Raw genomic sequence first — 26,107 nt, 5'->3', positions numbered from 1 at the left:
CCGAGGCAACTTTTGCTATAAATATTTTTTTCTCAAAGCTGTACTATAAACGGTTCCTGAGATATGGCCGAGAGCCATTCTTATTGGGACACCCGGTACATATTATTAGGGCAATATACGTTTTTATTTTATTTATTACCTTTCGGTCAGATATTTCATTTTCGATGTGTTGTTTAATATCTCGTAATTCCACTTGGTGATTTTGCTACCTTTTCGAAAACTTCAATGTTTGTTTTATGATTAAAGAGATAATTTCAAGGTAAGACTGCTGAAAACTGTTATTTTAAGGAAAGTAAGGTTTTAAATAAAACTGTGTTAGAAACTTTGAATTTTTATTATCCATACAAAAAAGAAAACAATAGTAATTGGATCCCGTACATTTGCACAAAATTTTTCTTATCACAATTCAATCAGCACATTCATACACACATCCATAAAATGAATATCCTAACAACTGATTTAAGTATATATTTTAAAAAGAAAAGTTCATAAATAGAGATTTGCTTATACTTACTAGTGACCAAGATTGCAAAGTAAATTAATTCAGAAATAAAAATGGGGGAACTAAACTGATGGTTGAGAAAATAAAAATTTCAAGAACCCCGCACCTACAAAGTTTATGGTATAAAACAAAAGTTAGTGAATTTTGTTGTCTTCAACTCCTTATTACCACAATTTTGCCTCATATAAAAGAGTTTATAAGTAAAAATCGTGTGTACACTTTCAATTATAAAATTATTAATTGCACCATCACTTTTTTGGGTAGTTTGCGGAGTTCTTTCGTTATATTACAGGAGAAAAAGAGGATTGTGAACTCCTGTTTGCACTTATTGCATGGACATCGTTGTCAACATGAGATGGGGTAGATTAGAGGTAGTCCCATCAATCCACCTTTAAAAAGTTACGTTTTTCTGTATAATACTAATCTGCCCCAAGAAGGAATGTAGAGACATGCAAGCAGTACATTACTACACAAAACTCGTTCAATATTAGAGATGTACCGAATAGTATTTTGTACAAATTTGATCAAATCTTACCAACCGAATAACGAACGGTTTTCACCGTAAAATCACTTATGCTATTACCATTTCTGCCAAAAAAAACTTTTAACTTAACAATGACAACTTAATTTTCACAGCTAATTATTATGTTTATTTGGGATTAAGCCACAATCGATTGTAATAAAAATTACATTTTTAACTAATATGTATTTGAAGTTGTGATTTCCACTCACGAAATAGTCTCCTAAACATACTTAAACAAGCTGAAAATGCGAACATTACGAAAACTTTGTTTATTTACGTATTTTAATTCATAATATGGAAAATTGCTATTATGAAAAGTTGTTTAGAATTAAAAATTATGTTTTAATGTGCAATTATATCATTCTAATTTAAATGTTGTGAACTATAAAGGTACTTTACTCTTGATCGAAATTCATATTTTTTATATACCTCATATAAAATTAATAAAATTTGCATCATAAATCTTAGAACATGAAGAGCTTTTTATGGAGAACAACTTTTCTTCGTCAAATTAAAAATAAAAGAGTTATAAATGAAAATGATGTTGGTAGGTATCCATAATTTGAGAAAAATCTTCAAATATTTTTTTCCATTAGAAGGATGTAATTGCACATATCAGACCATAATTTTTTATTCCAAACAACATTTCATATAGTCGGTTCGCTAAACTCAGACACAACTGGCTAGTGATTTTAGTCAGTAATTTTACCAATTTGACAAAAAAAATAATTACTAAATAGTTAATAATTACTAAATAATTAGTAATCTTGCCAATTTTGGCAAAATTGGCAAAAAACAAAAAAAAAATACCTACTAAAATCACTAGCCAGTTGTGTCAGAGTTTAGCGAACCGACTATAATAACAATTTTCATTCCATAACAAATGGAACAGTCCATTTATCATTCGGTACTCCCATTAAAGGGGAGGCCGTATACTCGTATAAACCTTTTTAAAATTGTTAATAAATTATTGCTTTCAAAATATACTCGAATTGTATTTTTGAACATCGTATTTATTTTATATAATAATTAAATTCACTATCAAATGTCATTGATATTTTATTAATACTTTATTTAAAATTTAGTTTGACCTTCACGAACTGTCAAACTCAAATAATGTAAATAACCTATGCTTTGCTTAACAAATTCAGATTAAAAAACTAGCCTACTTACTAGCAACGATTTCAGCTGACGTTTAGTGTGTCGGCAGAAAATAAAAGGATTGTGACGTCACATTTTACACTTTGAGGTCGGTTATCTCGAAGACGGTTAGAGATATCGAAATGCCGTTTTCAGATTTGGATTCAGAAGACAAAACTACATAGGAATCGATAAATCTGCTCTAAGTATTGCAGGAGCGGCAACGCAATAACACACAGACTTTGCGAATTTATAAACAAAAAAAAAGCTTTCGTTGAAAAATATAGGCAAAATGTATAACCAATATGTTCAAAGAAATATAAGTGTGGTGTTTGTACGCTTGGGATAACAAATTTCTGACTATTTTGCGTGCTTTTGTATTATTTTGGCTTGTGGATTATACACTTGTTTGGGTAATGTATGTTGCATATGTATTAGTGTATGTATTATGTAGAATTGTAGATATGTATGTCTCACGAATTTATATTAATATGCTGTTGTTAAATTCTTTTGGTACTGACATACTGACAATGAAAGTCTGCTACATTCTGCTGATGGGTTTGTTACATATTTTTCTTCATTAAGTAGGATGAGAGACGTTTCTTTGATTTTTCTCGTTGACATGTCCGTTTCTTTCATGATTATCGATTCACCTTTCTAATGTACTCCATGTTCATTGCCCCAGGCATGTTTAAATACCTGAGATTTGTCAAGTTTCCGTTCTTTAAAGATCTTTTTTGAAAACGATTTCAAAACGTCAAACGGTAATTAAAAACGTAATTTTCATTACAATCAATGGACAGCCTAAGTCTGACGTCACAAATGTCACAAAATTGGGAGGAGCTTATATTGACTCCAAACAATTTTGTTTGTAACGTTAAATGGTCATAAGGAATTTTTCATTTAAGTGCTTTGTGTGGCAAAATAAGACTTCATTTAGGTATTTCGTTAAAGAAACGTGTTAGTTAATTAAGAGATTTTTATTCGTTTTTGCTCAGGTGGTTTTTATTCCTTAGTGGTTGAAAATAAACATAACCTCAAAACTGTTTACGTTCTAATCATTGCACAAAATTAACTCACCTGGGCAAAAACGAACAAAAATCTCTTAATTGACACGTTTCTTTAACTAAATACCTAAATGAAAAGTCTTATTTTGTCACACAAACCACGTAAACAATAAATTAAAAATTCCTTATGAGTGTTTAACAATATAAACAAAACTGTTTGGAGTCAAATATAAGCTCCTCCCAATTTTGTGACGTCAAGACTTGGATGTCCATCTAACCCCATATGGGACATATCCCTTAAACATTTCTTGTTATTTTTGTTCTGTCTTAAATTGCGAATAACATGAACTAAATAGGCCAAATTTTCACGACACATTTGGCCCAACAATTGACTATACAAACTGTAAATAGTAGTTATAGTATATGGTAAATAAGGTTTTTTCTATAAAAAAATCGTTTCAATTATTTGTTTCACCAATACCTACTGAAACATCAGAAAGTAGACTCTAAAAATTCCCTGATTTCACAATTAATTAAGCTGTCATTGACGTTTACAATAAATTAATTTTTATTAATGGCACAAGTGACTAATATTATCTTACAGAATAAACAAAGTTATTTTTCCGATTCAAATTTAAGTTATGTGTTGCATTTTGATGAAATGAGAGCCTTATGGGATTTTAGATACGAGTTCATCATCAGTTTACCTACAATTTTGCCGATATTGTCAAGAATCCCAAAAACTAATACTGAATCATGTTTAATTAATAGAACCAACTAGTATAAAAAATTCACATTAAAGTAAAATAGTATAATAAATTATTTAATTAATTTTTGTTTAAATAAAATACGTTATCTAAAAAATAACAGATACTGCAACATATATGTAGATTTTAGATAGAAAAATTATGAAATGTCAGATGTAGTGATCAGAGCCCTTTTTTGTTGAGGTACTTCTTTTAGTATGTTTCCGTTATCAATAATTTGCTATATCTTATGGAAAATCTAGGAAGTCAGGCCATGTATTCTATGACATTACGAATACACGTAGTCATTTAGAAAAATAAGAACTGCAAGCTGTCATTAATTTAAGTGAATGAAGGACTTCGATTTTAAGAATCTGTGGTCAGGTCACACCTTTTATGAGTAAACTTTTTATGAAAAAACAAGAATAATTGAGGGGGTTAGAAGTAAAAGGGTTTAAGTGCACTTTTTTAAAATTCTACTCTAAGTACAGATTCGCATACTTAAATGGTATTAGAACTTGGTTGTAAAACGATTTAAGCATATTTCGCCCTACAGTCGTCATCTATCGCCATTACATTTAGTTCACTGAAAACAATTGCAGTTTGCTTTGGTAGTAAACAGGTTTAACCGTGCGCTTGAACCGTTTTACCACAAATCTATTTTTAGTATTCTGTAAAAACAAATAGTAATAAACGGGTTTAAGTGCGCTTGAACCATTTTACCACAAAACTATTTTTAGGATTCTGTAAAAACAAACAGTAATAAACGGGTTTAAGTGCACTTGAACCATTTTACCACAAAACTATTTTTAGTATTCTGTAATGTGTAAACACATGTTAATACAGGATTAGTTTCAAGTAAATAATATTAGATTTGTGACCAATTTTGAAGACTAATTAAGCATTATGCAACGTGCCAGTTGTAGTTACACTGTGGGTAACAGCTGGGACCAAAATGATTAGTAATATGTAGTTAACATCTGCACTTGAACCGTTTTACCTGTAACATTTATCAACACCATGTACCGATTCAAGTATATTTTTTTAATAATTGAAAAAAAGGAAGGATATATAGTAAGAATAATAATATACCCTTATATTTTTATCATTTTATAGTACATTGTACACTAGACATATTTTAGTTTAATAACTCCTAGAATTTATAAAATTCAAACAACTTTGGAGCTGATTATCTCAGAACTATCAAAACTACACTTAAACCATTTTACGTCTGGTCCCCTCAATTGATAGCTTTTATCCAGTGTAACTACAACTGGCACGTTGTATAATACTTAATTAGTCTTCAAAATTGGTCACAAATCTAATATTTATTTACTTGAAATTAATCCTGTATTAACATGTGTTTACACATTACAAAATATTAAAAATAGTTTTGTGGTAAAATGGTTCAAGCGCACTTAAACCCGTTTCTTACTATTTGTTTTTACAGAATACTAAAAATAGTTTTGTGGTAAAACGGTTCAAGAGCATGGATAAACCTGTTTACTACCAAAGCAAACTGCAATTGTTTTCATTGAACAAAATGTAATGGCGATAGATGGCGCCTGTAGGGCAAAAAATATGCTTAGATCAATTTACCACCAAGTTATAATACCATTTAGTTATGCGAATCTGTACTTAGGTCAGAATTTGAAAAAAGTGCACTTAAACCCTTTTACTTCCAAGCCCCTCAATTATAGTAGGTAGTTAGGCCATCTCATTATTATATTTAAAGAGATTCACCCTTGGTTCTTATAATAGTAATCTCAGATAGTAAGTCGTTCATTATTTTTATGCATCTATCTCCTATGGCGCTACAGCCCAAGTGGGGCCCTGGCCTCCCCCAGAATCCGCCTCTAAACATCTCTTTCGTTGGCTTATCTCTTCCAATTATCCATCCTCAATATCTCTTTATCACCGGTTCTCTCTTCGTCTATCCTCCTCGTCCTTGGTCTTCATACTGGTCGACGTCCCACTAGGTGTTCTGTTACTATCCTTTCTTATAAGGTGACCTGCCCAGCGCAATCTTTGTATTTTTGCATAATTTGCTATAGAGGGTTTGCAGGAATCTTTTAGTATTGATACAAATCGGTCCCAATATCTTTCTTTCAAAAGTATTGATAATGTTTATTATGTTTCTACGCCATATGTTACTATTAATTTCATGTATATTTGATCTTAAATTATGAAATTTGTCACGGGTGGTACCTTCTTTTTGAAATTATATCTTTCTTTCTAAATACAAATAGCAAGCAAAACTCACAGTAATCCCATCTAACAGTATGAATTTTTCACACAATGGTCAATTCGCACTCTCAGTAATATAAGGACTCAACTCAAAATTTGTGTTAACTGTGATTTTGGATATGGACACAAAATGAAATTCTCTACCAGTTAGCGTTGACAAAGGGAGAAAAAGAAGATGAATGGTTCGGTAAATATATTTATGCCTCTCTCTCACTCTCCCCCGCCATCTCTGGTTTTTACTGCTACAAGGGAGCAATCAGTAACATGTCTTTCTATGACGAAAATCCTGGTTAGTTTGTGTTTTAACATTTTGTATTATATAGAATCATTTTTAGTTGAGCCGTTATATTATTCAAAATATAATAAATAAATCGGTCTAATTCATAATAGATCGTTATTTTGCATAACAGTGACAGGACATTAATAATATAAGGGATCATACTTAAATAGTTCCTTATTTCTGTTATGTTTTTTGTACTATATGGGACTAACTTGAAAGTATTTTTTTCAATTACATGTAATTAATGAAATTTATTCATATTAATTTTTTTCTCATCGCTATTTATAGTGCAATTATCAAATAACAAATCTGCCAAATTTCACGTTTATAACTTAAATAATAAGCATGTCATTTGAAAAAATAGCTGAATTTTAGAAACCAGAATCTTTAAACGCGATTTCCCAAAAATCAACTTTTTTGAATTGTGCCTCTATATTACTGAGGGTGCGATATATTCCATTAACTGAAAATTAATGGTTAAAGGGTGAGTAGTGGGTACTTCCATTGTAAAAATAACTAGCGTAGAGGCTTTTTTAACATTTTTTTGCTTCCAACTTCTTTAAAAATGATCAAAAACTACATGTCGGAGATCAATTGACATTTTCTATAATTCTTTACATTATAGACGGCATAATTTTCCACAGGGTTATTACTTAAAACAAGGACATTTTGTCGCGACAGTTTTTGAGGTTTGTAAAGCCATGATGATGATAACTCTTGTCTTGAAGTCTTATTTATTTTGACTAATACAATTTATTGCAGTATCTTATTATAGTGAAGTACTCGTTATATTAAATACAATTTCCGTACTAATTTACTATAGATTGCTCAGTTTTAGGTTTTAGGTTTGATTTGTTTAGGATGCTTAATTAAATCACAACATACCAGTTGGACAAAATATTCTGGCCAGTAAAAAGGATCGATTGACAGATTTGTGCAGCCACAGAAATGATCAATGGATATTATAACAAAATAATTTTTGAGATACAAATCTATGCATACAATTATGACCAGAATTTTTCTTCAAAATCAAACTTTTCAAAATCATGTATAATGTAATCAAAATTCGAAACAATCTCCATATAATTCAACAATGCTAGTAAACAATATAACAAAATTACGGAGACAAATAAGTGTTACAATCAATCTCAAAATTACATAAAATCTTTACAAGGAGATAGTTTAGAATCGAAGCATGTACAAATGATTTTCGTTATGGATAATTAGAGACAATAAATCTAGGTTGTTATAAAAACTGTTTTTCCTCTTTACTACCCAAACTAACCAAATATTCGGTTGGATATGGGTATCTTATAAAATAACTGGCTTTATAAACATCTGGATTAGGACTATCATAATATCAAATACAAAATACATTTTATTTATATCACAATGGACTCTGAAAAAGTTTTATTACTGAATATCGGTATTTACATATCGATATATAAATATCGATATAAAAGTATCGCATCTACTCGGTCTAAAGATTCTCTCTAAAATACTCAATGGTTTGAAAATAATTTTGAAATTGCAACTTTTTAGAATTCCCTTCCTTTGTCTTCACTGCAGCATCCATCTGGCTTGCAAATTTTAAAAGCCTTGGAGGTGTCACCAGGGAAATGGACCAATAAGTTTTCAATTTAAAAATCTTTTAGTAATAGTTTTAATATTTTTCAATATTATTAATGTTGCTATTAGGATTGAAAACTTTACCTTTCAATTGCCAGATGACGCTAGTCACCTAATCCATACACGTCAGTTGCAATGTGGGGATAAACTTTCATGGTTGGTCACTTCGAGTAGAGAGCAGCAGACCTTGGCCTCTCCGATGATGACTCCAATAAGAGTCGAAAATCGTAGATTCAGAGTGCTGGACTGCGCTCCCTATTCTAAGTGAAAAATAAGATTGTTTTGCCTTCGCATTGCAACTGAATAAAAATGGTATAAATTTTATTTTATTTTAATTTTGAAATTGTTTAAAAGTTTTAAGAAAGTCGTTTTTGTTGAGTTAATATTTCTAAATCTTTGTTTATCGTTTTGCCTTTCTAGTTTTACTTTGTTGGTCCATTACTGAGTTCAATAAAACAACGAAATCTAATTCATCTTTTCTAATTCACTATTCACATCCTAAGAGCTGCATCATTTAGTTTTCGGTCCATACCTTTATCATATTTTCCTTATATACGTTTTATATCGTTTTTATCATATTTCCTAATAATCATCCATCGCAAAACAAAAAAGTTCTGTTCAATTGTGCATTCTATGTGCAAATGTGCATAAATTTGCACATAGATAGCAAGAAAAACATTTTTGGGAATGCCCTAATTTAATTCTTCCAATAATATTGGGTCTGTCAAAAGTTTTAACCCACTTGCCCCATTTGTGAGGTTTATGTGTTGATTTGACTCACAAAGCGCTTAGCAATATAAAAAATTCTATTGTTACTGAAGGATTTCTGGATTAGGTATTAACCTCGAGTAGAATACAATTAGATAACACTACTTTGGAAACTGAAAAACGAGAAATACATATTACAAATGTTAAAATAATTTAAATATGATTTTTATTGTAAGTACTAAATAATAATATTTAGTAGCTACTTTTTTGTGTGACAGAACTTTAGTTGTTGAATTAGACATGTTTGGCGTGTCACCACATTAGTTTGATGATAGGGCGTAGTTGGTCTTTAAACTTTAAACGTTGGCGACTTTAAAAATTCTTTGCCAGATTTAAAATTGCAAATAATACTCTATGCCTAACTGCTCTATGCCTAATTCAACAATTAACGTCCTATATAAGAATAGTATATATAATAGTACCTTGAAATGAACAAGCCCATTGTGATTGGATTAACAATATTGATTAAAAACTGGTTGCAAAAGGTGTTTGTACGATAGTTCCTAAGTCCGAAATGAATGGAAATGGGGCATCAAACCGAATATTCGGTGCATCCCTAATGACTATATCCAACCTTGCCTAGGCTGGTGGACATTCGAGTATGTTTCATGTCTTGTAGTGACTATGGTGTACAAAAGTGGTGGTGGAAAGTAGAGGAACCATAACCATGAGACGCACATGTATTCAAATGACGGTTCAGTCCAGGGGAGGGCCGGTTTGCTCTATCTCAGCTCAGCCTCATAGGAATATCTGCAAACAGAACAGAACACTCATGACTAGTGAAGTCGGTGGCCTGGCGTATTGAAGAGCTGAGTATTGAGCACACCACCGCCCGTGTTAGTACAGGTTAAGTAGAAAAAACAGGCGTCCACCAGCCAAAGAGGCGAGGCAAGTGAGTTATTGCATAAAATACTCAGGGTGGTCCGAGTCTTTCTCAAACCTCTTGGCCTCCTCTTGCATGCTCTCTTTTATTTTCAAAATAGCAGCTGATTCCGTTTGGTCCTGCAAGGAAAGCGACCTTTAGTGGGTAAGTGTCAATCTACAAAGCACAGGGGTCCCACCACAAGATTACCAACTAATACTACACTATTTTACTACTAAGTCTAACTTATTTATGTTACATAATATCACTAACATGTTAAATATCTACAAGTTAATCTCATTTACAATATCCAACATTCTCCCACAACTATAACATCGATTTACACACACTTGACACTGCCGCGACATCGTCAAATTGCGACAACGTCACTTTGGTCAATTAACACTATTAAACAGTGTGTTCTATTCTTACGGTCCACTTATGCATCTAAAAATGGCTGTTTTAAGAAGTGGCTGGGTAAAAAGACAAAACAAAAACAAACGTCAGATCTACCACTCATTGGAAAGCCAGGAAAAAAATATAAACAGTTGATGGGCGACGAGAGAAATTTTACAAATATTTCAGGAACATAGAAATATAAAATCAACATCTTGTTGGTAAATTGATAGCTAATCTAAAAATCAAAGATAGACGATGGATAAAAACTTTTAACCAGGTTTTTAAAAATAAGCCTACTCTAAGCACCGCAGAGGAATTACAAAAATACCTTTCTCCAAAGCACGTAGAACTTACAACATAGAACTTACTTCAGGAGAAATAGGTCCAGATATTACAAAGGAAGAAATAATACATGCGTTAAAAACAATGAAGAACAGGAAAAACCCAGGACCTGACATGCTTCCTATCGACCTTTTAAAAATTATAGATGAGCAGCATATTGATGTTTTAGTGGTACTCTTGACCAAAATTTATAGCTCAGGCACATTACCCAAAGAATGGTTGACGTCGATCTTTATTTGCCTCTCTAAAAAGAAAAACGCAAGAGAATGCGGCGACTACCGCACCATTAGTTTGATGTCCCATGTGCTAAAGTTGCTACTGAAAGTTATCCATAACCGAATATATCATAAACTGGACATATACATTAATGATACGCAATTTGGGTTTCGCAAAGGCCTGGGGAACTCGTGAAGCTCTTTTTTCACTTAACATACTTATACAAAGGTGCCTGGACGTCAATCAAGATATATGTATATATATATATATATATATATATATATATATATATATATATATATATATATATATATATATATATATATATATATATATATGCGTGTTTTATTGACTATAATAAAGCATTCGACAAAGTACGACATGAACAATTAATGCATCTCCTGGAATCAAAGAAGCTGGACTACAATGGCCTCAGGATTATATCGAATTTATACTATAAGCAACGAGCAAAAGTACGTGTTAACGACCAGCTGTCAAGGGAAATTGAAATCAGACGTGGAGTGAGACAGGGATACGTGTTGTCGCCAATTCTTTTTAATGCCTACTCGGAAGAAATCTTGAAAAAAGCTGTTGAGGGTGAAACAGCTGGAATAAAGGTAAATGGAGTTCCCATTAACAAGATTAGATATTTGGATGACACTGTCATCTTAGCTGAAAATATTGGGGATCTTCAGAGGCTGGTGACCAGAATAGCAGTTTGGACAAGAATACCGGCTAACAATGAATGTCAAGAAGACAAAGTTTATGAGAATATCGAAAACTCAAAGAAATAACGAAAATCTCTTCATAAACGGATCCAATATCGAACGAGTCGACCAATATGCATACCTTGGAACAATGATCAACTCCACAGGAGATTACTTACAGGAAATCAAAATCAGAATAGAAAAGGCTAGAGCAAATTCTAACAAAATGAGAAAAGTGCCCTGCACAAGAGATTTGAAGTTGGAGCTAAGAGTTAGGTTGGATAGGTGCTACGTTTTCTCGACTTTGTTTTATGGAATGGAAGCTTGGACCTTGAATGCTGCATCAATGAAAAAACTAGAATCATTCGAGCTGTGGGGTGTACAGAAGAATTCTGAAAATATCGTGGACAGAACACGTCACAAACAAAGAGGTTCTGAGGAAGATGAATAAAGAAATGGAAATCCTAAATACCATCAAAACAATAAAATTGGAATCTCGGACATATTACACGTGGAGAGAGATACAGCTTGCTCCAATTGATTATGCAGGGAAAGATTCAAGGAAAGAGAAGCATAGTTAGACGCAGAATATCGTGGCTGCGCAACCTGAGAGAGTGGTACAGACGTACATCAAATGAACTTTTCAGAGCAGCCGTCTCTAAAATACGAATAGCTATGATGATTGCCGACCTCCGCCGCGGAGATGGCACTTAAAGAAGAAGAAGAAAGCACGTAGCCACAGAAATTAGACAAAATATTGCATGCATATTTTAGTGAATCTCTTAAAAGCTTGCTCAAGCACAATAGAGTTAATCAAACCCCTCGTAAAGGATTTGGAGAGAAAAACGGGACTTGATAATAAAAATACCAAAAAAGGTGACAAAAGATGTTACGAAAACTGGAGAGGAATCACACTTCTGAATACCATAAATAAATTAACAGTAATAATTATTAACAACCGATTGATAAATAAAGTGGAGCCAATGGTAAGGAAGAAACAAGCCGGTTTCAGACCAAACCGATCATGCATAAACCAAATTAACACAGAGTAATCGTAAAACAGTAGAATGAACTCAACTCTCCTCTCTTCATAATATGCTTTGTGTACTTCAAGAGAGTTTTCGACACGCTCACACATACGGCCATATGGAAAGCAGGCAGGAAATACGAATAGCATAAAAATAATAAATCTCATCAAAGAACTAGTGATACGTGATACATAAAGCAAAGGCATAACGTCTGACTCAATAGATGTGCTAAACGGAGTAAAACAGGGCCGTGTTTCATCCTCCCTACTATTTAACACTATACTGGACTCTGTACTAACAAAGTTAAACTCAGGAAAGAACTAATAAGGCTCGTTATGCTTACAATATGCTTAATAACATGTAGAAATCTAGGATTTGCTTAACTAAGACGAAATTAAAAATCTTCAACACAAATGTAAAAGTTATATTGCTGTGTGGATGTGAAACGTGGAAGATATCAGCACCCACTGTACACCAATTACAAGTTTTCATCGATAAAGCATAAAAACAAATCCTTCACATATTTTGGCCTAATCGAATCTCGAATGAAAATTTATGGGACCAAACTAACCAGGAAAGTAGCATAAAGCAAATAAGACCCCCAGAGGCAGAGGACATTTCTAGAACACCGTTGAATTGGAATCCTTAAAGCCGACGGAAAGTAGGCAACCTAAAAAACTTAAAAAGAGGACAGTACTGGACCAAGGGAAAGAAATGGAAAACTACTGCCTTGAAATCAAAGTACTAGCCAGAGATGGAGTTCTCTGTAGACATTTCGTGGAAGCCATATGCTCCTCTTAGGAATCTCGGGACTATATAGGGTGAGGCAGATAACTGGCCTATTAGAAATATCTCGAGAACTAAAGGCAACAGAATCATGAAAATTGGAATAAAGGGGTTTTGAAGGATGATCTATTAAATGAAAATATTTTCATCTCTTTGCAACTCCCGGTTCTACGGGAAGTTGCTTATAACTTCGTTTTTTTTAACGGGACACCCTGTATATTTTTACATTTTTGGATTCTGTTCGATGTCTTCTTTCTTAAATTATGAGGATTTGTAATGTTATACAGGGTATTTTAAAAGAAAATTACGTTTTTTTTATTAATTTCGTAGCAATATTCACACCCTGTAGAATTGTAGTAGTTTGACATCTAAAACTCTACTTACGTTCAAATGATTTTTAATATACTCTACTATTGTTAAGAATGATTAGTATAGCTGAATTTTTAATTTTAGTATACAGGGTTGGTCGAAACTCGGAATGAGTATTTTCTGAGTTTTCTTAAATGGAACACCCTGTATTTTTGTATTGTAGTGAAATGATATTTTATAGTACTTTTTTATTTCTTAAGCATTCCCTATACCTAACTGCTTTAATTTGTGAGTTATTGGTGATTCAAGCTAAACATTAATTGCAACAAAAAATACGTAAAATTTTATTAGGTTGGCCGTGAAAATACTCAATCCCAGATAATTTTTCAGTAATAAATACATATTAATCCAGACTGGTCCTTAAAATTACCAATAATGGTTTAGCTATCGAAATACCTACTTAGTTAAGATTGTTGGTGCGATTAACAATTAAGCGCAAATTAAAGCAGTTAGGTATAGAGAATGCTTAAGAAATAAAAAAGTACCATGAAATATTATTTCATTACAATACTAAAATAGAGGGTGTTCCATTTAAGAAAACTCAGAAAATACTCATTCCGAGTTTCGACCAACCCTGTATACTAAAATTAAAAATTTAGCTATACTAATGATTCTTAACAATAATAGAGTATATTAAAAATCATTTGAACGTAATTAGAGTTTTAGATGTCAAACTACTACAATTCTACAGGGTGTTAATTTTGCTACGAAATTAATAAAATAACGTAATTATCTTTTAAAACACCCTGTATAATATTACAAAACCTCATATTTTAAGAAAGAAGACATCGAAGAGAATCCAAAAATGTAAAAATATACAGGGTGTCCCATTTAAAAAAACGAAGTTATAATCAACTTCCGGTATAACCGGAAGTTGCAAAGAGATGAAAATATTTTCATTTAATAGATCATCCTTCAAAACCCCTTTATTCCAATTTTCATGATTCTGTTGCCTTTAGTTCTCGAGATATTTCTAATAGGCCCTTTATTTGCCTCACCCTGTATATACAACTTTGTTAAAACCCAACATAAGTTACTTTGGTATTTTATCGGGTATCTGCAAAACTTTGTTATATTAAAAGTTAATAACGAACTGTCTTTCGACTCAATGAACCAAATTTCATTTTTGCTGTTTTGACATATTCTCATAAAAGATAAATCGTGGCAAGACTTGGTCGCTAAAACTCGTTCCCGTTCCACATACAGGGTGACAATTGGCAATAGGAGGATTTTGAACTAAATGGTACACAAGAAATTTGCAAGAAAATACTATTTTATTAACATCAAAATGAAGCTTATATTATGCCATTTACAATCTAATTAAGTATGTGCCTCCTGATGAGAGACTAATAATCAAAAAGGAATAACCATTTTCAATTTCGTTGCAACACGAAACTACAGCCGCATCATTATTCCAGTTCAATCAGAGAGTGCAGCAAGCACCTCTACCGGTTTCGAAACTTATTAGTCTCTCATCAGGAGGCACATATGCTGCTCTCTCTGACCCAACTAGGACAAACCCCCGCGTGCAGTCACGGATTGCAACGAACGAAATGGCAGGGATGCCTTAGCGGCAACTGCTATAAAAAAAGTTTTCAATCTAATAGCACATAAAACAACATCCAAAAATGTTATACTATATCCTACCAGACTGAAAACAATGGAAACCGTCTCTGGTAACACCTCCGACCTAATAAGTTTCGAAATCGGTAGAGGTGCTTGCTGCACTCTCTGACTGAACTGGAATAATGATGCGGCTGTAGTTTCGTGTTGCAACGAAATTGAAAATGGTTATTCATTTTTGATTTACATGTTTACTCCTATTGGAGTACGAAGGGAACCATTCTCGTTGGAACTTTACCGCGCTGAGCAGATGGGACGTAAATTATAAATTGTAAAATCCCTCATCTTCCTTAGTGTCAGCATCCGTTATGGCTTGCAAATTGTAGAAGCCTCGGAGGTGTTACCAGAGAAGGTACCCATTGTTTTCAGTCTGGTAGGATGTATAATAACATTTTTGGATGTTGTTTTATGTGCTATTAGATTGAAAACTTAGTTTTTTGATAGCAGTTGCCGCTAGGGCATCCCTACCATTTCGTTCGTTGCAATCCGTGACTGCACGCCGGGGTTTGTTCTATAGTTGGGTCAGAGAGAGCAGCATATTTGCCTCCTGATGAGAGACTAATAAGTTTCGAAACAGGTAGAGGTGCTTGCTGCACTCTCTGATTGAACTGGAATAATGATGCGGCTGTAGTTTCGTGTTGTAACGAAATTGAAAATGGTTATTCATTTTTGAAAATAATGTCATCAAGATGGTGACCATCACGTTGGATGCAGTTTTCGATCCTCTTTATGAAATCCTTCATAACACGGTCTAACATCGCTCTATCAATAGTCAGGATTTCCTGGCGAATTGCGTTCTTCAACTCGATCAAATTATGAGGCTTGCTAGCATATACACGACTCTTTAAATACCCCCATAGAAAAAAAATCACAAATTGACATATCTGGAGACCTTGGAGACCACGGCAAATCTCCGAAACGAGAAATGAGTTGTCCTGGGAACAAGTGGCGGAGAATATTCATTGAAGCATGGGCATTATGTGCCGTAGCACCATCCTGCTGAAACCACACATTCCTTGGTTCTGGAACCAAAAAATTTTGGATCGTGTCAACGTAGCGAATAGAATTAACGGTGACGGTATGGCCAGCCTCTTCGAAAAAATATGGCCCAATAATGCCAGTCGGACCAATGGCACCACACTGCGACTTTTTGAGAATGTAAAGGACGCTCATGGAGATTTCGTGGGTTTTCAGGAGCCCCAGTACCTGTAACTACATATGTTTATTAATGGTTCCGTCCAAATGGAAATGAGCTTCGTCGCTCATTAGAAGATGCTGACCTATATTAGCCTCCAAAAGCACTTACATTCTCGTAGCGAAATCCTCACGTTGTTCAACATTTATTTCCATTAATTTCTGGACAATCTGCAACTTGTAGGGGTGAAATTTTAGGTTCTTATGCAACATTTTTCTAAACGATTCCCGATTAATGTTGAGCTCAATTGCATGTTTTCGGGCGGACCGTCTAGGGCTTCTGACGACGGCATCTCTGACTCGCTGTATGTTTACAGGAGTTCTTACTGTTCTATTCGGACCTTGTTGCTTTTTTTTTCATGACACTGCCTGTTGTTCTAAAATTCTTTATCCATCTTAAGATTGTGTTGTGAGATGGAACCGCTCGACGCCTACCAATATTAAAGTGAGTGCGAAAAAGTAGTGATCACTGATTATTGATTTCGGATAAACGTATCGTATGCAAACGTGCAATTTTCTACCGTCCACTGCTCCATGTTTACTGAAATGGCACACTACTACAGAAGTAGTAACGCCACGCTTGTCCCACTGTCATCCCCTCAAGCTTCGTACTATGTGTTCTAAAAACATCCGGCTCCCGATTGTCACCTTGTATAACGGTAACAAAGATGGATGTCTTTGTGGATGCCAGTTGGACCAGATGATATTCTTGGGGAAGTGTGGTGAGCATTAGGAGACACAGGAGCAAGTTGGCTAACAGGTTTAGTCAATAGAATTATGGAAGTTGGAGAAATGCCAGATTGGAGAAGCAGTATATTAGTACCTGTTTACAAAAACAAGGGAGATATACTATAATGCACAAACTACAGGTCCATACAACTACTTAGTCACACCATGAAAATATGAGAAAGAGCAATTGATAGACAGATATGTGAAGAAACCGAAATATCCGATAATCAATTTGCCTTTATGCAGGGCAAGTCAACCACAAATGCAATTTTCATTACAAGTCAGTTGATGGAAAAATATAGGAATAAAGAAACAAACGCTCATATGGTATTCACTGATCTTGAGAAAGCACAATATGATATGAGTTTCTCGAGAGATTCTGTGGTGGGCACTAAATAAGAAGGAAGTTCCCGGTGAATATGTAAAGATTGTGAGAGATATGTATGAGGGAGTAACAACTAGTGTTAGAACAGGTGGGAGAGACTGATATTGAAATTTCATGTGAAAGTAGGATTGCACCAAGTCTCGGTGCTTAGTCCTTATTTATTCTCATCAGTTTTAGAGCAGATAACAGCGAAATCCAAGGGTAACATTCCCTGGTGCCCAAAGTATGTTGATGATGTGGTGTTCGAGGGGAAATAATGAAGGCGACTGAGAAGAAAAACTGAAACAGTGGAGACAAGCTTTTGAGGAAAAAGGTTTAAAACTTAGTGGGACAAAGTCAAGTATTTGGATTGTTCGTTTCATGATGGAGTTACTACAAATAAAATGATATCTTTGGATGCTGAAATGATTGTGAAAAGTGAAAGTTTTAAATACCTAGGATCCGTATTACAGAGTAATGGGGATAAAGATGGAGATGCATGCGATTAGGGTTGGATGGATGAAATGGAAGAAAGCGAGTGGTGTGTTGTGTGACAGAAAAAATTCAATGACACTGAAGGGAAAATTCTATAAAACAGCCATAAGATCAGCTATGATGTACGGAACTAAATGTTGGGCAGTTAAAAAAAGAGGAACAACGAATGCATGTGGCAGAAATGAGAATGCTTAGAATGAGACTGAGTATATTAGGGGAAGTCTAGGCGTGGCACCAATTTATTCCAAAATGAAGAAACAGAGGTCACGATAGTTTGGTCATGTCCATCGTCGAGACTTTAATCACCCAATACGAAGAATTGCTGAACTGCTGGTTCCTGGAAGAGGCAGATGATCATAACCAAAGAAAATTTGGGGGGAGACGCTTAGGCAGGACATGTCGGTAAAGGGGATTGATGAAGACATGCGATTCTTTTCAGGGATAATTGCTGTTCTGTTTGGAATAATTTACGTTTGTTAGAAGGTGTTAGTTAATATTCTACAGTCTACGAATCATACTACGATATTAAAAAATTTAGAAAAATAGATTTCTGCTCTGCAGTAATAGATAAAATACACGATATGCACTAAGGAGAACCAAATTTCATTTTTCCTTTCCAAACAACAAAATATACTTTTTTGTATGCTATTTTATCTTTATTAAAGAGATACTGCATAGTCACTTTTGCACTTGCTGTATTACAGAGCATGCGCAGATGTGATATTTAGCTTACGCTGCGTTATTGGAAATAGTGCCTGCCGTTATTAGGGGAGCCGTTACGCTGTGCGGTATTCGTTGCGCTATTTGCTTTTCAGGTTATGTTTGTTGTTTTTCTTTCATTTAAACCAAGTTTATTGGTAATAATTTTCTAAAATGAGTACCTCAGACAGTAGCAAACGAATCAGATTTACATCTGATGACGATTTGTGTTTATTAAAATAAGTTTTAGGTCAAAATCAATTGACTTATTCAGAAAATTGGACGTTAGTTCAGGAAAATATGAAGTGTACAACAGGAATTTTTTTTATTTTAAGAACACTCAAGGATCATTTGTTTCTCATGCTCGATATTTGGAAGAGAATTTAAATCTTCCTTCCATTTAAATCAAATTCTTTATTTTTAGCATGTAATAGGTGTATGCTCATCTTCGAGAATGTTATGCAAGATGATAAACTAGATGTCTTCATCATTAGCATTGGCCAAAATTCTAACTAAATCTTGATCCAAAATTGCATACAAATTAGACAAACAACTAATCTTAATCGAGCCGTAAAAATACCGCCACCAAAATGTTGAGCAATATCTGTATTTATGACACGTCTGAGAAATGTCAATTCTGTCAAAATTGCGCGGTGTAAATAGCGCAACGTAGGCTGTATTAAATTTGCAATATCTCTCTATTATTTTATTTGGTTTTTGTGAGTTGCTACATATTTCAATGTACTTTATTTTGGTGTTTTTGTTTTGATCAACCTAAGTCTATTTTTATAGCCATTCAAACATTTCATTATTTCCAACCTTCCTTAAAATAGGGTAAAATTACTTCTTCTAAATAACCAAATGAATTAAGCTTGTTCAGGTTACTTTTTTTTTATCATACACTACGTTACGTTGTTTACAGTCTTCAGAAGTTTTTACTGCATTATTTGTGAGTTGTACAAACGAATATAAAATTAATATTACATAACTGGATAAAACGTGATGCTTGGTATTTATTTTGTAGTATAGTTTTGTATTTATGTAGTGTAGTAAGAAATATCCAAACAAAGTAGAACGGAACTGAGATGGACAAAGACCGATGTTTTATAAATATGAATAGAAGAAAAATATTTTTACATCATATATCCAATAAATACCAACGGTAAACAAGGCCATAAAAGCAAGTAAGGCATGGAAAACGTTGAGGAACTTTAGACAGAATGCCCAAGAAAGGGTAAATATAGACCCCATACAAATGGACGAACGGTTAAAATACTGCTAAGAGTTATTTCAAGAAAAAAGCCAACTTACAAAATAAAAAATGCACTAAAAAGGATGAAAAATAACAGAGTAACTGACCCTGAAGATATATCTGCTAAAGCACGTCACTTCGGCATTAATACAAGACTTAAAACAAATAGTTGAAAGACTGATAATTTTGTACACACTTGAATGAATAAAGGAAATAAAAAATGTAGTATGTCAAAGTGTGTAAATAATTTATTTCTTTAGCTGAGCGCTTTCGACATAAACGTCATCATCGGAGCTAATGGTCACATTTTTAAAAAATACCGCTACAACATTGAGGTGTTATCATTTGCATCTTGTGAATATAAATATGAATTGTGGTTGGAAATGCTTTGTCCTCCGTATAACCCCAAACAGTAAAAACAGAAAAAACGGCCACATTACACGTTACACAAACACAAAACTTTTTTCATGGCATAGGTATCACCCATCCATTGTTGGCCTAGTAGTCAGTCAGCTGTTTCTACTAGGCCAACAATGGATGGGTGATACCTATGCCATGAAAAAAGCTTTGTGTTTGTGTAACGTGTAATGTGGCCGTTTTTTCTGTTTTTACTGTTTATGGTTGTACGTGTTGTGAGTTGACTATGCACACCACTTTGCACCTTAGAGTATAGTGGGTTGCATAGGCATCAGGGGCTGGGAAGAGCTTGTCGTTTGTCAAGGCATTCAATAAAGAACCATCATAAAGGTTGAACGTCGTTTTAGTTAATTAACATCCTTTCCTAATATAATGGATTAATTATAAACTATTGACCATCATAACATGGCGCAGTTATAATTTAAAGAATTGAACCTACAAACCCAGGTAGAGGTACAAAATAAATAATTTTTATAAAATCCTAGTAAAAGGAAATCAAAATGGAGATGCTAAAACAACCCAAGGCCATGTCTGTAAGTGGAGATATGGCAGTAAATTGGAAGAAATTTAAAAATTCATTTGAACTGTATAGTATAGCAACCGGCTGTAAAGAAAAATCTCAGCAGATTCAGGCAGCAGTTTTTCTTCATTGCATTGGAGAAGATGTCTTGGACCATTTTGAATTGAGCTTGAATTTAACAGAAGCAGAAAAACAGAATTATGAGGTGTTGATTAAAAAATTTGAGAAAGAATTTGTTCCACAGAGTAATTTATCAGTAGAGTCGCATAAATTCAATCGAAGAGAGCAGGAACCAGGTGAGAGTTTTGATTCTTTTTTAGGTGATTTAAGAAGACTAGCTTCAGGTTGTGATTTCGGTGCATTAAAAGACAGACTAATTAAAGATAGAATAGTCATAGGAATTAGAGACAAGAAAACAAAAGACAGGTTACTTCGAGAAACCAATCTATCACTAGCAAAAACAATTGAAATATATAAAGCAGCGGAACAAACAGAGGAATACGTCCGCCAGTTAATGGACAAAACAAACACTTTAGAGGTAAGTGATGTGAGAAAAAGAAACTTAAACAGAAGTCAAGATAAACAACAACTTGATAGTCAACAAAACACAAATTATCAGAGAGGAAACCAGAACGTAGCAAGAGATTCGACAGCAAAATGTGGCAGATGTGGAAGATCACATGTTTTTAATGCCTGTCCTGCAATGGGAAAACAATGTACAAATTGCTATAAGTATAACCATTTTAATAAATTTTGTTTTTATAAAAATAATGTTAATGCTATAGAATATAACAGTAATGAAATGTCTAATGAAGCTTGTAGTAGTAGGCAAGGGAAAGATAATGAATTTGTATTGGGGGCTGTAGAAATCAATATGTTGTGTGAAAACTGGTTTGAAGTGTTAAAACTAACAGGATGTAATAAAATGGTGAAATTTAAATTAGATACAGGGGCTCAGGTAAATGTAATTCCCGAACATATTTTTAATTTATTAAACATACATGTTGATCTAAAAAAGGTAACTATTGATATTAGTAATTATGGTGGTCAAAAGTTAGTTGTGTTGGGCTCTTGTGATCTAGAAGTTGAAAATAACAATAAAACCTATGTTCTGAATTTTGTAATTGTAAAAACCAATAATAAATCAGCTATAATATTAGGTATTAAGAGTATTCAAGTTTTAAATTTAATTCAGAGGTGTAACATAAATGAAATCACTACTGCAGGGATTTTGGATGTGCACGGTGAGTTATTTACAGGGATTGGGAAAATAAATGATGTTCCTTGTGAATTTAAGTTAAGGGATAATTATACACCATCTACAGTACCTTGCAGAAAGGTACCATTTAGACTAATGGAGCAACTTAAGAGTGAGTTAGATAAAATGATCAATCAGAATATTATTGTAAAAGTTACTGACCCAACAGAGTTTGTGAATCCTACAGTTTTGGTGAAAAAAGCTAATGGAATTAGAATTTGTTTAGATCCACAAAATTTAAATAATGCTTAAATGAGGGCCCAGTTTGAGTTACCAACATTTGAGGAGATAACAGGTGATCTGGCGGGGTCTGAATGTTTTTCAATTTTAGATGTGAATAAAGGGTTCTGGTCTATAGTTTTAACAGAAAATGCTTCATTTTTAACGACTTTTGGAACACCTTATGGAAGATACAGATTTTTAAGACTTCCTTATGGGGTAAAAGTGGCCCCAGAGGTATTTTATAGAACGTTTAGTGAGATATTTGAGGGCATAGATGGAATTAAAATTTATATTGATGATATTATAGTCTATGCCAGGTCTAGGCAAGAACATGACAGAATTTTAAGACAAGTTTTAACAAGAGCAAAGGAAAAAGGGGTAAAGTTTAATAAAAATAAATGTAAGTTTCATGTAACTGAAGTAAAGTATGTTGGTCATGTGTTGTCTAAACATGGTATAACAATTGATGATAGTAAAGTTGAAGCGATTAAGCAAATGCCTACACCAAAAAATGTCAAAGAGCTTAGTCGTTTTCTGGGAATGCTAACTTACGTAGGAAAATTTATTCCAAATCTGTCAAGTTTAACAGCTAATCTTAGAAAGTTGATGAAAAAGAATGTTCATTTTGATTGGCTGGAAGTTCATCAACAGGATTTTGAAACATTAAAAGAATTATTAGTAAATACTCCAGTGTTACAGTACTATAACAGAAATAAACCAATTGTATTGTCAGTAGACAGTTCAAAGGACGCTTTAGGAGCAGTCCTTTTACAAAATGGAGGTCCAGTAGCATATGCATCAAAATCTCTCACACCAACTCAACAAAATTATGCACAGATTGAAAAGGAATGTTTGGCAATTGTTTTTGGGTGTCAGCGTTTTCATCAATATTTGTATGGTAAAGAGTTTATTGTGGAGAATGATCATCTACCTTTGGAGGCCATATTTAAAAAGCCACTCAATCAATGCCCTCTCAGATTACAAAGATTAAGGATTAATTTACAAAATTATGATTTTACTGTCAAATATAAGCCAGGATCACAGTTATACCTGGCTGATGCCTTATCTCGCTCAGGTGGTGATGATACTAATTTTGAAATTGTAGAGCAAGACATGCATTCACAAGTAGATTTAATCGATTACTATGACATTAGTCCAAATAAATTTGAAAAAGTTTGTATTGAATCAGAACAGGATTTTGAATTAAGAGAGTTGTCAAAAGTGGTTAAATCAGGGCCTGATTCTAATTCATTTCGACAGTCGCAATTTCATTTCGACACCGCCATGACAGCCGGAGAGTATAGCGATTCTTGGGGATATTAACCTTATCATGTTGAGACTGCTCAGAATTTGGGTTGGCGCTTCGGTTTCTTGGATTTTGTTGATAGTCTGGGAAAATTATCGAAAAAATACCATTTTTGGGAAAAATTATTTACCAGCTATTTTATTGCTAAAATCGAATCTTAAGATTGCATATATTAGTAATATGGGGTATGACAAGTCCGCAGAAAGTGTGTTATTTTATTTATAAACAAATTAGCACTCCTAAATCTTCTTTTTTTTTTAAATTAGTGGTCTGTAACTCCTATAATTTTTCCTTTGAGCCAAAAACACTCAAATAAAAATTCACCGTAATTTAGTTCTGCACAAAGTTATTTTTTTTCCGATTTCCTTCAACAAAAATTTTACTCAGAAAATCCGAGTTTTCCCAAAAAATCTGCCATTTTCAATTAAAATTTTAGGGAAGTACCTAATTATTTATCAATAATTAAATAATTGAAGACATGAAAGATTTATTATAGTAGATTATACAGAGGGGCTAAATTATGGAATAAATTCATTTCTTTAAAACGGACGATTTTGGAGCAAAATCCCGAAAGAGGTCGATTTTTATTTTTAAATTACAATTTTTTGGCATATATTTCATACTAGTGACGTCATCCATCTGAGCGTGATGACGTAATCGATAATTTTGTTAATGGGAATAGGGGTCGTGTGGTAGGTCATTTGAAAGGGCGTTTAATTCTCTATTCAGTAATATAAACATTAATATCATTAGGTATTTATACAGGGTTGCCAAAAAAAATTTTGAATTAAATTAATTGGCGCAAAAAGAAGAATGTATGTAATTTATTTAACTCAAAATACATTGTACTGCTGTCAGAAAATAGAAAAAAAGGTTTATTTCACAAATAAACATTTCTTTTCGCTTAAATTAAATCACAAACAGCCTCCCTCCTACCTATTGGCAGTTTGAACTTTTAATGTAAGCTAAAAGCAATGTTTATTTGCAAAATAAACATTTTTTTCTATTTTCTGACAGCAATAGAATGTATTTTGAGTTAAATAAATTACATGCATTCTTCTTCTTGCGTCAATTAATTTAATTAAAAATTTTTTTTGGCCTCCCTGTATAAATAATGATATTAATGTTTATAATACTGAATAGAGCATTGAACGCCTTTGTAAATGAGCTACAACACGAACCCATATTCCTATTTAAAAAAATAATTACGTCATCACGCTCGGATGGATGACGTCACTAGTTTGAAATATATGCCAATAAATTTAATTTAAAAATAAAAATCGACCTGTTTCGGGATTTTTCTCTAAAATCGTCCATTTTAGAGAAAATGAATTTATTCCATAATTTAGCCCCTCTCTGTATATCAGGAGACCGGCGACAATCTAACCAATAGTTTAGCAATAATTAAAATGTTAATTAAAAAATTTCGGTCGAAATAATAACCAGAAAGATTATGATACACCAGAATAACTATGATTTTCATATAAAAAAGCACTATACCTATTCAACGTACCTTACAGGATTGAAATTGGACCATTTGAGCGGTCTCAGGAATGTTATAAAGAAACAATTTTTTGGCTTATAAACAAATAGAACCCCTCAGAAAATATTAGATTAAATTAAATTAAGTTAACGCTGTTGAAAAGAGCACGGCTTCTGTGTCCTTTTCGAAGAAAAACAAATTGAATTGCGAGGAGTGATTCCAGGTATAACCGGTCAAATTTGACCGGCATTTGCGACAGAGTTATAAACAACAGGATTTTAATCTTTGAACCATTAGATACCTTTTAATTCCGGTCCTCTTTGTACCGGGTGTCCCAATAAGAATGGCTCTCGGCCATATCTCAGGAAATGTTTATAGTAGAGCTTTGAAATAAAAAAAATTATAACAAAAGTTGCCTCAGGAAAAGCCTGGAAATTATTTTCATAATTGTGGGACCACCGCTAGAGGGCGTAATTGAATATCAAAAATTAAAAAATCTAAATTTTACAAAATTTTCCTAATGAAGGGGCACTGGAAATCCGATCGTCGTATTCTTCATAAAATTCTACGCATATTTGATTTGACAAGTTTAGGTCTACCTTTGGAAATAAGAGGTGGGGGTGAGTGGGAACCTTGTTATGAAAAACTGGCTGTGAGTCCGGTTCTGCTTAATCAAATTTTGCAAACTTGGTCTTGTTGAAGTCAGAGCTTTTTCGTTAATGTAAAAGTTATGATTTCCAACCAACTTACTGAGTAATATGCCAGCTAGAAGGCGTTATTTAATTTATTTCAGAAATCTAGTGTTCCTTGGAAAATATTAAATACAAACATGCATTTTTAATACCATATTACAAAATTAGACAAAATTAGCAACAGAATAGCGAAAACCGCATATTAATACCTTTTTTCTATCTCGAGATATCTTACAAAACGTGTAAATTAAAAAACATAACTGTTACTGTCACCGGTAAACGAAATTAATTAAAAGTAGTGT

General features: G+C 33.3%; 1 protein-coding gene across 5 annotated transcripts in view; it reads right to left on the bottom strand.

Annotated features, from left to right (window-relative positions):
* Positions 1–315: 315 nt before the first annotated feature.
* Positions 316–26,107, bottom strand: part of LOC126893264 (single-stranded DNA-binding protein 3) — a 180,653-nt gene continuing 154,861 nt past the window's right edge. For 4 of the 5 annotated variants that reach the window (XM_050663270.1, XM_050663269.1, XM_050663272.1 and 1 more), the window contains one exon: positions 316–9,844. In XM_050663270.1, the coding sequence (XP_050519227.1) occupies positions 9,740–9,844 (105 nt within the window). In that variant the 3' untranslated portion in view covers positions 316–9,739. The remainder of the gene's footprint in view (positions 9,845–26,107) is intronic. The other variant, XM_050663273.1, reaches the window with a different exon arrangement.

This window comes from Diabrotica virgifera, chromosome 10 (assembly GCF_917563875.1).
Source record: "Diabrotica virgifera virgifera chromosome 10, PGI_DIABVI_V3a".
Classification (NCBI taxonomy): Eukaryota; Metazoa; Arthropoda; class Insecta; order Coleoptera; family Chrysomelidae; genus Diabrotica; species Diabrotica virgifera.
Note: the sequence above shows the minus strand (reverse complement) of the source record. Positions and strands in the feature narration are given on the sequence as shown.